A 14,256-nucleotide genomic window follows, 5' to 3' on the forward strand; every position below is an offset into this window, starting at 1 on the left:
TCGTAGAGGAGCCCGACAGGGCATAAAACGACGCGGTAGAGTGCTGGACGTCGCTCTGAACTATGTAAAGTTTAACCACCACGCTCGTGGTTTGTGAAACCACTAGTTCTTCTCTTCTCTTCTGCCATCAGCAACTTCCTCTTCCATCCGCAACAACTGGTTGGCAGCGGTGGGATGCCATCATCAGCGACCTTCCTTTCCATCCGCAACAACTGGATGGCAAGTGGTTGGATGTGAGCCTGGAGGACGGAGAATCAACAACACGCCGAGATTATGGAGACTGGCAGCTGTGGACTGGTGAGTGCTGGCTTTGGTTTTTTTGGTTGCCAGGCTGATAAGATAGAAGTGCAATCTTTTCGCTGGTAGAGGCTACCACAGAAGCAGTTGTTAACGGAACTTCTGGGTAGAGAGTGAGCTGCACCACACTAGTTCTCTGTCATGGATTGGAAGCGTTTGTTGAAGAGTCAGCTCCTGATTCTTGGGGAAGAGCTGGGAGCAGAAGTAGATGCGGGGATGAAGAAACACGCAATTATTGGCGCTATCGAGGGCTTGAATCTGACCAGTGAAGAAATTAAAGAAACGTGGAACGAGATTCAAAAGCAACAGGAACAGGAGCGTCAGGAAAGGCGTGAGGAACAGGAGCGCGAGAAAAAGTGTCAGGAAAGGCGAGAGCAAGAGAGAGAGCAGTGGAAGGAAACCCTAAAGGGAAAACTGTAAGAGACAAGAAGATCAATACAGTGCCTTAGATGGTCTCAAGTAAATTTGAGGATCCATCCATTCGAAGAGGGCGAGGATATAGAGAGTTACCTAACCGCTTACGAGAATGTTTGCACAGACCTAGGGCTCGACGAAGACTATTGGTCTATCGCCTTATTGAGTGTCTTTCCATGCGACTTAATTGGTAGAATAGGGTACCTTTCCGAGGACGAGTTCAACAGTTACAATGTAGCTAAGGCAGCCTTACTGCGGTGCTTCGGCATCAGAGTTGACAGAAAGCAAATTGAGTGCAAGCTCATGAACGCTCCGTTGAAGAACGCGCGGCGGTGTGCTGGTATTAAAACCAAGCCTGAGAGAGGTCCGCGTGTCTCTCATAGCACCAAGGTGAATAGTGAGCGCAAATGGGAGATAGAACAACGGGAGCGAGGTGAAGAGTTCGAGCGAGCACTCAGCCTAGATATTGAACTGTCGGAACAAAAAGTCGAGGCAACGCAGTGGAAGATTCAGCCATCCGCAAGTGTAGCGCACGAGAAGTGCGAGGTGCAGCCCAGAGCTTTAGAGAAGGCTAGCACGTGTGAACGTAGCAGCGGATTCAAAGGCGAATCGAGTTATAGTGCTGCGAATGAAGCTGCGCTGAGTAGAGAGGCCGACGAAGGCCAGAGCGAGTGCGACGAGGTGCTTTGCCAGTTAACTGTTAGCGAAACAGCTAGAATAGCTGTAGAGAATCTGGCACAGACCTCAACTGTGTTTGTCGCGGCGGTGGATCTTGCAAATGAGGTCGAAGTAGGCAAGAACACCGGAGAAGGCTCAGAAGCAGCGAGCGTAGAGAAGGGTATCAGTGCAGTTGCAGACAGCTCTCAGAAATGCGAGCAAGATGTTTCGAAGGGAAACAGCTGCATTGTTCCTGAGTGTGTTAACCAGTCCGCCGGTCTAGAGGGTGAGAATAAAGATGACCAGGGCGAAAATCATTTAGACCGCGCGACTGAGACAGCTGACGAAAGCTGTGAGAGGGTTCACGAGTGTGAGGTGCGATCGGGAGGCTCGGAAGTGACACGCAAAAAGCGGCGCAGACGAAAGAGACGTCGCAAATCCGCGAGAAAGACGAACAGTACTACGCGTGTAAAAGAAGGCGCAAAACCTGTCAGCGTAGCAAATAAGAGCTTGGCAGCAGCGTCAAAATTACATTGCATGCGTCCGAGCGACCGGACGAAAAGTAAGAGGAAAGCGGGTTCGCGAATGGAATTGCGTGGAGAGCGCCGGTCTTTCCGTTCTATCCACAGAACGTTTCAGGGCGCACCTGAGTACAGCGTTAGCACAGGTGAATCGGCCAGACAGGGCGACAGAGCCAAGAAATCAAAGTGCCGAAACACTGTGGCAGGTGGTGCAGAGGCACCCTTGAGCGGTAAAACCATTGATAACTCAACCGGCAACGAATTCACCAGCAGTGCAGGACAGGTCGGTCGCAGACGTCGCCGGAAACGAGAGAGGCGTACGCGAGCGACAAAGCGAAGGGGTGAAAGAGGGGGCAATCAGCCGGGCGAGCGGCCCAAGAGTAGGTTAGCAGCCAGTTCAAAGAAAGGTCCTTTGTGGCGTAAAGTAAGGTTCCAACTGCGGAAGGGTAGGCCCCAGCGCGCATCCCCGCGACGGAATGTACGCAGGAGATTTAAAGCTTTGCGGGAACGGGATTGTAGAAGGGGTCCTAGAGGAAAAGGAAAAGCCACAATAGCTAAGCACCACACGCGAGCTAGCCCAAAGAAAGCATGGCCACTCTGTCCCACGCATCGCTCCGGTCTCCTACGCCGAACTGATACAAGACTGCCAAAATCGCGAATGAGGCGGAGCGCTGCAGTTCAGCTTGTTGCTCGTGCACGTGGTTGTCTCGCGCGATTTCAGAGTCGAAGTCCACGAGCGCCGCGTGTACGGCTGAAGGGGGAGCGACAGCTGTAGGAGGGAGAGTCGGACACAGGAGTTTATTTTGAAGTTTGGTTATATTTGGTTTTAAAGTGGTGTTGCTGTGTCATCTCCACAGCTAGTTTGCTTGGACACTTTTTTCTTCCCTCTAGATTTTGTTTGCGTGTAAGCTTTGTCAAAATTTCGAGTTGAAGTGTTAAGCGTTATGCGGAAGCAGTGACCCGCGTCGGTCAACCGACTGCTTCGAAATTAGTTTTTCTTTGAGAAAACAAAAATCGTAAATGAAGTGTGGTTTGCCCACTAAATTGGAAAGCGTGGTAACGTTGGTCGAGTGGAGCAGGAGTTTCTATGCTTCGTGCCCTTTAGTGAAGCGCGGCATCGCATGCCGTCTTCAATAGAGTAAATGAGCAATGTTTGGGAAGGTTTTAGAATAAAACTAAACAAAAGCAATTTTCGAAATGCTCATGGGGAGAAAAATTCGGTACAGGGGTTTTGGCGCAAAATTAACGCCTGTTTTGTTACGCACTCCTGACGTGTACCTCAAGTGTGATTGTTCCTTGCGTTTGTTCCTTGAGAAAATTCACGTTCAGATGAGGGTTTAAGGATACCTAGGTGAGAGAGATATCGCCTATGGTTAGGTGCGTGTGGGTATGCTAGCGCTCTTTGGATGAGAGTAAGATGTCGTGCTAGAGCGCACAGCAAAGTCTTGTGCGTTCTTTAAAACCATGGGCTGATATGAAACTACATTCAGCAAATAAGCGTGTTAGTATACGAAATTGCATTACCCTTTGTTATTTTGGTATGTGCTCAGGGATCAGTTGAATTCTTTAGCTGAGCGTCGTGTTATACGGAACGTTGAGGGACGTTTTCCGTAATGATTTTAAGGGGTATTTGGAGTAATCGAAATATTTAGCTATGGGCAAGAGTATTAGTGTGGTTGCCATTTAAAAGAAAAAAAAGCGTAGGTGCATTGTGGCACATTTGAAAGACCGGCCTGGTTGCCGAAAACTCATTGCCGGCGCTTGCTGGTTCTAGTGGTTGGTCTTTGTGGTTTCAGTGGTGTTGGGAGACTGCGGTTACTGTGATCTCTCCCGTCGAGCAGCTTATACTACCCGACGTCCGAGATCTTCCCGTCGGCGGAGGAGCTGTAGCGATCGGGCTATGCCTTGACCCAGCGAGTCATTTGCCACGCCGGATTAGTGCAAAAAGGACAGTCTCGCCACGTCTGGACGGAGGAAGCAACAGAGGCCGGCCCCACGAGACGTCGCCTACTGATTGACAGCGGCGCCAACGGGGTGGAATGTCGCCAAAGAGGGTTTTGGAGCCGCCACTCTATCTCCCGCCTGGGCCAGTCACGCATCGTTGGCGCGTTAAACGGCAGACGACGACGGCGCTGGTCAAAGGGCTCTCCCCAGAGGATTCCACGAACCGGGCACCTCTCAAAAGATCGGCGCTTGTTTAATCAATTGTCAAGTAGCCGACCGGCTGACTGCCTATGCCCGCCAGGCATTGTCCCGGAGTACGAGACGTAGTGTCGCCAAGACGCCACCAAGAGGACAGCAGGGACGGCGTCTTCCTGGGGGAGACCGCGGCGGCTGCCGCGGATCGCCCCGCTAATTGAGCGAACATAATCGGCGGACCCTTTGAAGTATGCGGCTAGGATCGTGGGCACTCTCGACTAAAGGCTCACACACGACGAGGAAGAGCCCTGCTGGCGCCACCAAAGTGCAGTGTTCACGTGGTCCTTGCATGCTCGCCCCCCTCACCTGTGTGTGCGTGATTGGTGGTCGACTCGTAGAGGAGGAGCCCGACAGGGCATAAAACGACGCGGCAGAGTGCTGGACGTCGCTCTGAACTATGTAAAATTTAACCACCACGCTCGTGGTTTGTGAAACCACTAGTTCTTCTCTTCTCTTCTGCCATCAGCAACTTCCTCTTCCATCCGCAACACCCGTTATATTGTCATTTGTAGCCACTATTCTTGAATAAAGCCACAGGGACGTTTTCTTCGCCACTAATTATTTTATGAACCATACTGAGAAAATATCTAGCGACAATTTTCCGGCTTGAAATATTTTATTACTGATAATTGGCAATTCAGATCAATATAATATTTAACTATACCGCCTGCGAATTTTTCACAAAAGAACTTGAACCTAATGCCCACTGCATCGCATTTGATATATTGAATATAAGCCTCAGAAAGGGCAACAAATCTGTCGAAATTTCAAGCAAAATCAGTTGCATATTTACCATGATATAATGAAGTTACACTAAGTTGCACATTTGATCAAGGTATTTAATTTCTTAATTACACCTAAAGAAATTACGCTTTAGGTAAAATGTCAGTAATATTGTTTCTAAATATTAATTCTACAAGAAAAGTGAAAATGGTGAGCGCTTTCTTGCAATGTTTCTCAAGGCATAACTGCTTGTGGGCTCTACAAAACCATGTAGAAAAGCTCACCATCCACTAGGCCGATCTCCTGCATTGGGCATGAGCTATGGTCAGAGGACTACAGTAACAATAACCGTGTGGTCCAGTCTAGTTTCTCACAAGCTTTTTTTTATGAAACTCTACGTGACCAGGTGGTTGCGTGTTTGGTTCCTCAGAATCTTGGTGCGACCCACTCCTGGGGATAGGACGTTGAATCGACGGTGCCTTGCTTATTAAACTGGTTCACTTGCTGAAGGCAAAGGTTTTGGAATGAACTGTTTAGCCATTTCAAACAATGATGACCTCGTCAAATTAAAAAAGAAAGCTCAAAAGCTACAAAGAAAAAAGACAAATATATACAGTCCTGACAAATAAAAATTAGGGGACCATAAAGCTTCGTTTTTAGGAGTTGAACGTGATAGCGACATCCTGTCTATAGTGAGTACTTGAAACACTTAGTCCATGAAACCTTTCCGAGTTTGCTATGCACCCACTACGTGGCCTTAAGGGAATAGGTGCAGTAGCGTGTGTGCCTTTTGTAGTGGGATATACTGGCTTTCAACCAGGCAGCCATTATGGTAGTCGCATATTCAGACGCCCGCTGGCAATGAACGCTTGTACCACGCGTTATTACTGCAATGTTTCATGTTGCATCGTGAAGCACGTATACAGGACGCGTGTGTTTGTGAAGCATGAAAGCTACTTTCACTGCATGTCCATGTGGAGAAAGCTCTTTTCACTGTTTCCACAAGCAGAGGCGTGGCCGTGTGGTAGAGCATCTGCTTGCCACGCACACAACCAGGATTCAATCCCTACTTAGACCCAAACAACCATGGTTTGGTCCCCATTGTGCTCCAGGATTTTTTTATTATTTACTTATTTTACTTGCATCGTTCTCGATTTTTCGATTTCGCATAAGATGATGATTTTTTGCTCACAACCAACGATGCCGACGCCGACGCCGGAATGTCCGCGAAACGAGCTTTTTAACGCGATTCGATCATTCCAGCGAGTATAGGTGGCGCAGCGGAAGGTCGAAATAGCGGACGAGACGGTGATGTCACGTGCGTGCACGTCAGCGTCGCAGAGCGTGAACACGCATTCATTAATTGGTTCATGACTACTGATAGACCGAACTGCGTTGCAGTTTATGACCGTTTGACAGCTTCGGCCAGCACGGTTACGTGGCGCTTCCTGCGTCGCTGGAATGACCGATTCGCGTTAATCAAAGGTGATTAAAAACGTTCGTAGGTGTTTTGCACTTTGTACCCAAACGTCCACTTCGTTGTCTACTTCTCTGTCCAAAAGGACCAGCACGTGACTTCTCTTATTCTACCTTGTGTTTCTTCTTTTTCCTGTGTTCCCCGGAATAGAAAAAAACACACAAGAAGGTTCAGAAAAAAAAACACGAGTTCCATGTAAACGCACCTCAACGATCGATGAGAAGGCATCATCGTAAATTGTAGAAATATTTTTGCCACCATGCCTAAATAACGAAGGCCAGTTGCAATAGGTTCAAGGTAAATACAAGCGTACCTCTACAACGTGTTTATTTTTATTAATTTTTTTCTAAACGCTAATTCTGAGACATCGAAAATGGCATTTTAGGAAAAAAAACGTAAGTATAGGCCCTAAGATGCATTACATTTTACATTTGTCTGAACGCTCGTAGCAAGGCTCGCGCTCGCGCTGAGGAAGACGGCGAAGCGCAAGCCGGCCCGTGGGAGCACGCGGGGCTCGTTCGAACGGCGCAAGCTGCCAGTAGGTTCCCGGGACGCCATCGCCGCAGCTCTCGCCTGGTCCTCCGGGCTTCCGTCGTCCTAGGCCGCCGCAGCCGTCACCATGCCCGAGGAGGACGACGACGGAAAGAAGGGTGGCAAGGAGGATAAGAAGGACAAGAAAGGCAAGGACAAAGACGACAAAAAGGGCAAGGACGATAAGAAGGGCAAGGACGACAAGAAGGACGACAAGAAGGACAAGAAAGACAAGAAAGGCAAGGAATCCAAGAGCCCCAAGACTCCCAAGAGCGGCAAGGGTTCCGGCAAGGGTTCCGCCAAGCCCACTTCACCAAAAGCCCCGGAGCCGCCCAAAGAAGAGAAGTCCGAGAAGTCTGAGAAGTCAGACAAGTCCGAGAAGTCCGACAAGTCTGACAAGTCCGAAAAGTCTCAGAAGAGCGCAGCATCCGATAAAACCGACGTCTCTGAGGCCTCCACCGAGTCCAAGAAGTGCACCAAGTGCTCGAAGAGCAAAAAGGAGGTGGGTCCGTACAAGGCACCGGCGCCATCGGAGACGATGCTCAGGGCCATGGCCGACCCGGGTCCCGTGTACGCCGAGAGGTACTTCAACGACGAGTACGAGGACGACGACGAGGCGCGCAACTACGTCGAGGTCCAGGTCTACGAGCGCCGCCCGTCCGGCATGAACATCGGAGAGCAGCGGCCACCCGGCAAGGGAATTCAGCACCAGAGGGGACACATGTACTACACGAACACTCCGCCGGCTCGCCACCACTCGCGACCTCGGGACGTGGGCGAGAAGGCGGAGAAGCGAATCAGCTCGACCAGTCAACGGCAGGTGTACTACGACGAGTATCACATTACCGAGAGCCAGGAAGGCTCAGTCGTCGAGTACGAGGAGCACAGCCCGCCGTCAGGACATCGTAGCAGTCGCCACAACATGGAACGTTACGCGGACGAAGAAATGGATCGCCACCCGAGCCGCTCAAGTTGCCACGTGGACCGCCACTCATGTAACCAACTGGACCGCCGCTCGAATGCGAGTTCACGACAAGATTCGCCGCAAGTTTTACAGCCGATAGCCGTGATTGTCGACGTGATGAACTTCCAACCACCGGAAGAAGAGGATTACAGGGTCACTCAGCCATGCCGAAGGTGCTCGAGGGATCGTCTGTGAATTCGGCAAGTGTCCCTGGCTGTCGTTCGACAAGGAACTCAGAGCGGTGAGCGACGGCACGCGCGTGCCCGTGAGAGACTGAGCAAAGTTGGACGCTGATCAACAAAATTCCCTCCTTTGGTCTGCGTGGTCAACGACTTCGTGGAGCCCCTCGGGTATGCGCTGCCATGATCTCTACCGCTTCGAGCCAGCTCGATCGACCGCTAGACATTAAAATTACTTTTCTTACAATAAATCTCTCGGAAAAGGCTGCCTGGAACGCCTGGCTTCATTTATAGTCGATTTCGCCGACCTGCTTCCCAAGATCTTGACTTGCTCGTATCTCTCTAGAGTTTTGCTCGCGCGATTGAAAAAAAATATCGATTACGCGAAATAAATGTTGTCTACGTTGGAACAAGTGTAAGAGAAAACGATCCAGCCGTTTTAGCCATTTTCCCAGTAACAGAGTCGGGCATTTTTTATCGTACCTCGAAGATAAGGTGGTGTACCGCTCGTCCGACAGAGCTCGGGATAGAAGCTGACTGTCAACGTCGTATGAAGCTTGTAATTAGTTCTTATTCATATCGAAAGGTAAGGCGAAGTGATGATGACGCACGGGCAAGAGGCAGACGACGACGCATTCTTACTATTGGCACGTAAATTTTACAAAACGCAAAGAAATCTCAAAAACTTCAACAGAAATATTAGCTTTTCTTATTATTTGACTAATGTTCGAGACGTACTTGCACGCACTGCGTTACCAAAGCACCCTCTGGCGGCTTTACCACCAGGCATGTAAAGCCCCCAAGGCAGCTTGGTACCACGGTACATCATGCAGCCACCAAAATAGGGTCGGCAGTCACAGTTATTGCAGTAGTGTACCACATACTTCGCAGCAGTTGTGCTCATTCAGTTTTCGGGCTTCCTCAGAGGCGCATTGCACATTGCTGACTTTGTTAAAGCCACCAATGTTGTCAGAAGAGTTGTACTTTTCTGAACGCCTTGTATTCAGCATGCGTTTATTCGACAAAAAAGCTGAAGTCTGTCAATCCACGCGCGGCGAGGCACGAACATCTGTGAACTTCTTTTTTTTACCTTTTTGAAGACGAGTCACGCGCGTCAACTGACTAGAACCTGAATATCACTGGCATACAGCTATAATAATCATTTGAATGGCTCAGAGGCAAAAGTAATCTAGGTTACATAGGGGCCCACAGTAGTCAATGAATGCACAAGTTTACAAAGCTTTCTGTGTTTCGTTTGTTGCTCTTGTTGTTGTTAGCGGCACTGGTCAAAATCTTTTATTCAACTTTTTGTATCATTGTGTTTATCTTGTACATGACTGTCATCATGTTGGAATATCCAGCTCCACCTTCTCAAATGAGGCCAAATAGAAATCATCCTTAATACGATCATAATGATGACGATGAAGGTGCTCGCTTCTGGCGATTATGAGTGCCATCCGTAGAAAGATATCATCATCATTGATCACTAAGTGGTTGTTGTGATTGTTGTAATAAGAAACAACCACGCAGTTTCGTCGTATTTCAATAGTTGTGCAGACACTACGCGTTCCGCTGGCAAGAAATGCACGGTACGGCGTGATTTCGCTCTTTTTCGTTCTGGCTTCGATAAAAAACAGCGCTACGAAATACCCGATCTTCAATTCTGTGTGTTTTTGTAGGGGCCATGACACGGCCACCCACCACATTGCAGTTTTCAGCGCAAAATAGAAGCAGATGGTTCAATGTTGCGGGGCATATGCGAAACATGGCCTGTAAAAGGTTATTTCACGTTAAAATGAGGCCTATAGCAGCCACCGGCAATGAGCCACGCCCACTGCCGTTAACAGCCATTTTGCCATGGCGTGTGCGACTTAATGTGCTTCGTGGGTTCGAGCCGTCACCTTCCGCTTCAGCCTCTGCAAATTGTTCGATTTTCAATACCAAGCTGAAGGAGGCGGAAATAGTTTCATTGCACGTGGAGCTCACCAGAAAACAATATCGTTGGCCGGAATACAGAAGATCACAACGCAGGCAGCGTGGTACGGCACGGCTCGCCAGTGCACCGATGTTGCTAGACTGTAGAATAACTAATTGCTAGACTAAGTTTAAAATATGTATTACACTCTGAAGGTCACGGGTTCGATCCCAGCTGTTGCGGTGGTATTTCGGAGTAGCCAAAATGTAGAGAACCATGTACTGTGCGAGGTCCGTGCACGTTAATGTACACCAGGTGGTCGAAATTTTTGCAGTACTTCACCGCAGTGTTCCTCACCATACTATCGCGGTTTTTTTACGTAAAACCCTCGATAGTATTACTAACACGTATTACACTTACTGATAACATGTAACATGTATGGAAACATGCAATATCGTGCTATGCAAGGTGGCAGCATATATTAATAAATAATTAGGTAGTGAACGTCCATCACTCCTTTCTCTACTTCTCTCTACCCCCCCCCCCCCCGGCCAAGATCATGTGCCCATTACCGCAATAGTGCCCATGTAACCCCTCGTTGAAGAGTTCGGTGTAGCGGAGGCGAGAAATACGTAACAACCTTTTGCAAAATCGAGAGATTCAGACCTGGATATCTTGTGGATTCTTGTCGGATACCAAGTCCTCAGGGATGGCAGTTCCTCCGAGTGGCACCCTCTCAACCTTCAGAAGAATGGGCCGGGGCATCTGAAAAAAAAAATTCACGCGCTGTTAAAGCGGATTTGTATACCCGAATACACCGTTAAGACAACTCGCTTGAAAGACACAGCTGAACGTGCAGTTAGGCAGATAAGTAAATGGTCAGGTTGCTATAACCGGATAAAAGCGTTCATTGCATAAATGGCGTAAATGTCATCGGTGACATGAACTCAATATTGATTTTTATTCGATCCTAATAACGTGTCGAGCCATAGACAAAGTTAGTCGTGTGTAAATATTGAGTAGTACTGCCCACATCTCACATTACACGGTGCAGCTGCACAACCCCATATACAATAAAATATGAGAAATAAAATAGAATGAATAAAGACAAATTAAGCACAGGTGCAATAAATATATACCTATAATGTTTCATGTATTGAAGTGCGAAGAGTAGCATTACGACGCAAACGAGAACACTTAAGCTAATGTGCGGTTTAGTAAGCTCTCAGCCAGCATTTCTCGACTGCTATGAGAAATAAACATTAGCCGGGTAATTACACTGGTCTTAATCTAAATGTAGGATAACTACCGCAAATAAATAATGGTAGAAATATGTACGAACCGGAATTGATGAATATTGAAAATACCAAGGCAGAAGCAACGGCCCTACGGCCTCCTAATGACATTACCGCACAATCGCACTTTATCATGAGAGCAGAGGTCTATGCAATAAAAGGCCGAGTCTTTATTTTGTAGAGCTATAACTCCACAACGAAAAAATTGCTCACCTTAACTGGCTGACGCACAGGCCCCGTTTGAGGGATTATCACTGCAGGGCCTATCAGTTCTCCATTAATACCACCAACCCGCCTGTTTGTTGGCAAAAGCTGCCTCGTTACATCTTCGGGTGCACCATCGAAACCACCTTGCCGACCATCGTCCAAGATGCTGTCCTCTGGAATCCCTTGCAGAGCAGGTGCGTCCGCACGCGCAGGGAGGCTCCCAGGCTGACGTGGTGAATCGAAAGCTTGAGGCCTACGCTGGACGACCCGTTGCCGAGCTACGTCCAACGGTACACGCGTGTCTACGAAATTGAAAGGACCTCGCACGGCATTTGGAGTCCTGCTGTCCAGATCTTCGGTGTTGCGTGCATTACCATCAGGGAACGGTCTTCGCGAAAGGCTGGCTGGGTCTTGTCTCGGTGCACCTTCTGGTGCTTCCCGTGTCACTTGTCCTTGGCCACCTTTGCCAGAGTCGCCGGGCGGACTGTTCAACGTCTTCCGTCTTCCGCCGCTCAGGGATGGGCGACGAGGTACTAAGGGTGACTTCTTAGCGTCTGAAAAAGAGAACGAAGCTGGCGGTGGGCTGTTGTCATGTACAAACTTCTGCAGGGTATCCACATCACCGCCCACGTCTTCCCTTCCCGAGACGGCGCCGGCACTCGGCCGTGGTCGAAACTGTCTTGAGTCGACGAAGCCAAATCGTGGTAGTACGGCTCCATCATTTCCCTGTGCTCGGGCCCCAGGTTGGAAAGATCCGACTGTCGGCTGTCCTGCCCTAGTCACCCCTTGACTTTGAGAGAAACTGAACGGTCCCCGGCCGTTAAACGAGTTCTCTAGGCCGCCTGGAACGTCTGGAGGAGAAAGTACAGCTTTTCTGTGGAGTGGTGGTGGAGGGAAGTAAATACGCTTTTCAGGTTGTTGCTGTGCGCTCGGTAGTCGCCGAGGAGGAACGAGAGAATTTGGGTTTCTCGCGCCGCTCAGCCTTTGTCCGAAGCGTAGCGTTTGCTGCGGTGGTTGGGGAGATAAATGTTGATCTCCGAAAGGTTGCGAGTTTCTATTGAAAGGGTCTTGCGTATTTCTCAGGTCGTTTCCACTACGACCTGGAGCGTTGGGGAACCTCAAGAAGTTACCGTCTTGAGTTCGCGGGCCAGAAGCTGAACCAAAGCCCTGCCCTGGGCCGGCACCACGAGGACCGAACTGGCCACTGGAGGAACCGGAAAACGGTCCGAAGTTTGTTCTAAAAACTCCATTGTGGCCGAATGCTCGTCTTCCTTCAACAGGGCTCCCGGCACCGAGTTCTGGAGAAGACCTATCTGGAATGTCGGATTTACCAGTACTTGGACCCAGTCCGTTTCTGTTTGCTTCAACGGCACCATCTAGTACGACAGCAGGTCCAATTTGATCAATCAACACCGGGATCACCTTTTTGTCCGTGTCAAGGAATGGGCGCTGGAATTGCTTGCTGTCTCTGTCAACCTTTTCTGGAGCTCCAAGAGACGGAAGAACTCCGGAAAATGGATTCCTGTAGTTTAAAAATTCCTCATCAGGGTTGATAGGAGCCTCAACATTTTTGCCATCAGATTTCACTCCTTCACCTGAACCACCATTTTCATGTTTAGGCTTATTTATACATTCCGGTCTTCTAACAATATTATCAGGGGACTGTTGACCTGGGCCAAGTAACCTAGGGTCGTCGTCATCACAAAGCAAATCGCGATGTTCTGGCACTATGGGTTTGTGAATTACGGGTTTTCTGTCACCTCCATTAGCGGCTTCATTCGGCTTCTTTCCTATGTCTAAATCCTTCTCATAAAACGGCAGGAGGTCTTCCAGGAAGTCAAAGTTGTTCCCTGGCTGCGATTGTGCGGAACTAGACGGCTTCTGTTTGGGCTTCAGCTGCAAGAGGTCTGGACGCTCGTCTCTGATCAAACCTTCGAAAGCACCACCATAGTCATCTTTGTTGCCCTTCGGTTCACCATGTCGCCTTGGTAAAGTCGCCTGCTGTGGTGCTTCGCTGTACAGGACGCGGTTTGCATTGCCTTTGACTGGTACCGGAGGACGAGGCATTAGCCTGTTAGCTAAGAACGGGTTGCCGGGAAATCTCGTCGGCTTCAACGGTCCACCGACCTGTTGTAGGTTTCCTGGGGGTGCCAACGACCCAGGAAGTGCACTTCCATTGAAGCTTTGAGCTTTCGGACCCTGCGGGCCGTATTGGATGACTTCCATGCTAACTAAAGATGGAGGGCTAAAACCGGCTGGACTTGCGACCGGTGTTCCCAAGGTTCCAGCGGGAGTTCGGTCAAGGAACCGATTTGCAAAATGGTTTTGGGGTTTTGGAAAGTTTGCTGTGGGTACGCTTGGTACGGGCCTTCTGTTTGCGAATGGAGAGAAAGGTTGCTGCGGTCTTCCGGGGAACTGGTCTCGTGCTCCAGTGGTAGGCTGCGAGCCACCAGAAGAATATGTGTTGCGGTAAGGGTAGTTCCCGGGGAAACCGTCGGGAGACCTTGACCCGCCGAAACCTGGAGCTTGCTGTCGATACTTGAAACCATCAATGCGCTGCGGTTCCGTGTCGTCAAGTGAAGTAGTTGAACTGCCTGGTCCGGAAAAGACTTGCGGAACGAAGATAGGATCCTGGTGGCCACTCTGTGAAAAATAAAAACACAAATAAAGAAAGTGGTTTCTGTTTTTAAAAATCCTGTGATACACTGACTTGTGTTCTTGTTGAAAGAAAATTTCAAAAATAAATACTATATCTGACACATCGTCGACGACAGTACACTTCATGAGCTTTTGTAGTTCATCGTTTTTGTGGGCATTTGTAGCGTTACTGCATTGAGGCTGTCAAGTTTACCATTGACATAGATATTTAGCATGTAA

The 14,256-nt window shown here is 49.1% G+C and overlaps 2 protein-coding genes across 6 annotated transcripts in view; one reads left to right on the forward strand and one right to left on the reverse strand.

The window, feature by feature from the left end:
• Window positions 1-14,256, forward strand: part of LOC142817763 (uncharacterized) — a 379,761-nt gene that overhangs the window by 178,523 nt on the left and 186,982 nt on the right. The gene's annotated exons all lie outside the window — the stretch shown is intronic.
• Window positions 1-14,256, reverse strand: part of LOC119174625 (uncharacterized) — an 80,794-nt gene that overhangs the window by 7,021 nt on the left and 59,517 nt on the right. For both annotated transcript variants that reach the window (XM_037425613.2, XM_037425614.2), the window contains exons 7-8: window positions 11,386-14,022; window positions 10,544-10,642 (exon numbers count right to left, since the gene is read on the reverse strand). In XM_037425613.2, coding sequence (XP_037281510.2) covers window positions 10,544-10,642; window positions 11,386-14,022 — 2,736 coding nt within the window. The remainder of the gene's footprint in view (window positions 1-10,543; window positions 10,643-11,385; window positions 14,023-14,256) is intronic.

Source organism: Rhipicephalus microplus, chromosome 5 (assembly GCF_043290135.1).
Source record: "Rhipicephalus microplus isolate Deutch F79 chromosome 5, USDA_Rmic, whole genome shotgun sequence".
In the NCBI taxonomy this organism is placed as follows: domain Eukaryota; kingdom Metazoa; phylum Arthropoda; class Arachnida; order Ixodida; family Ixodidae; genus Rhipicephalus; species Rhipicephalus microplus.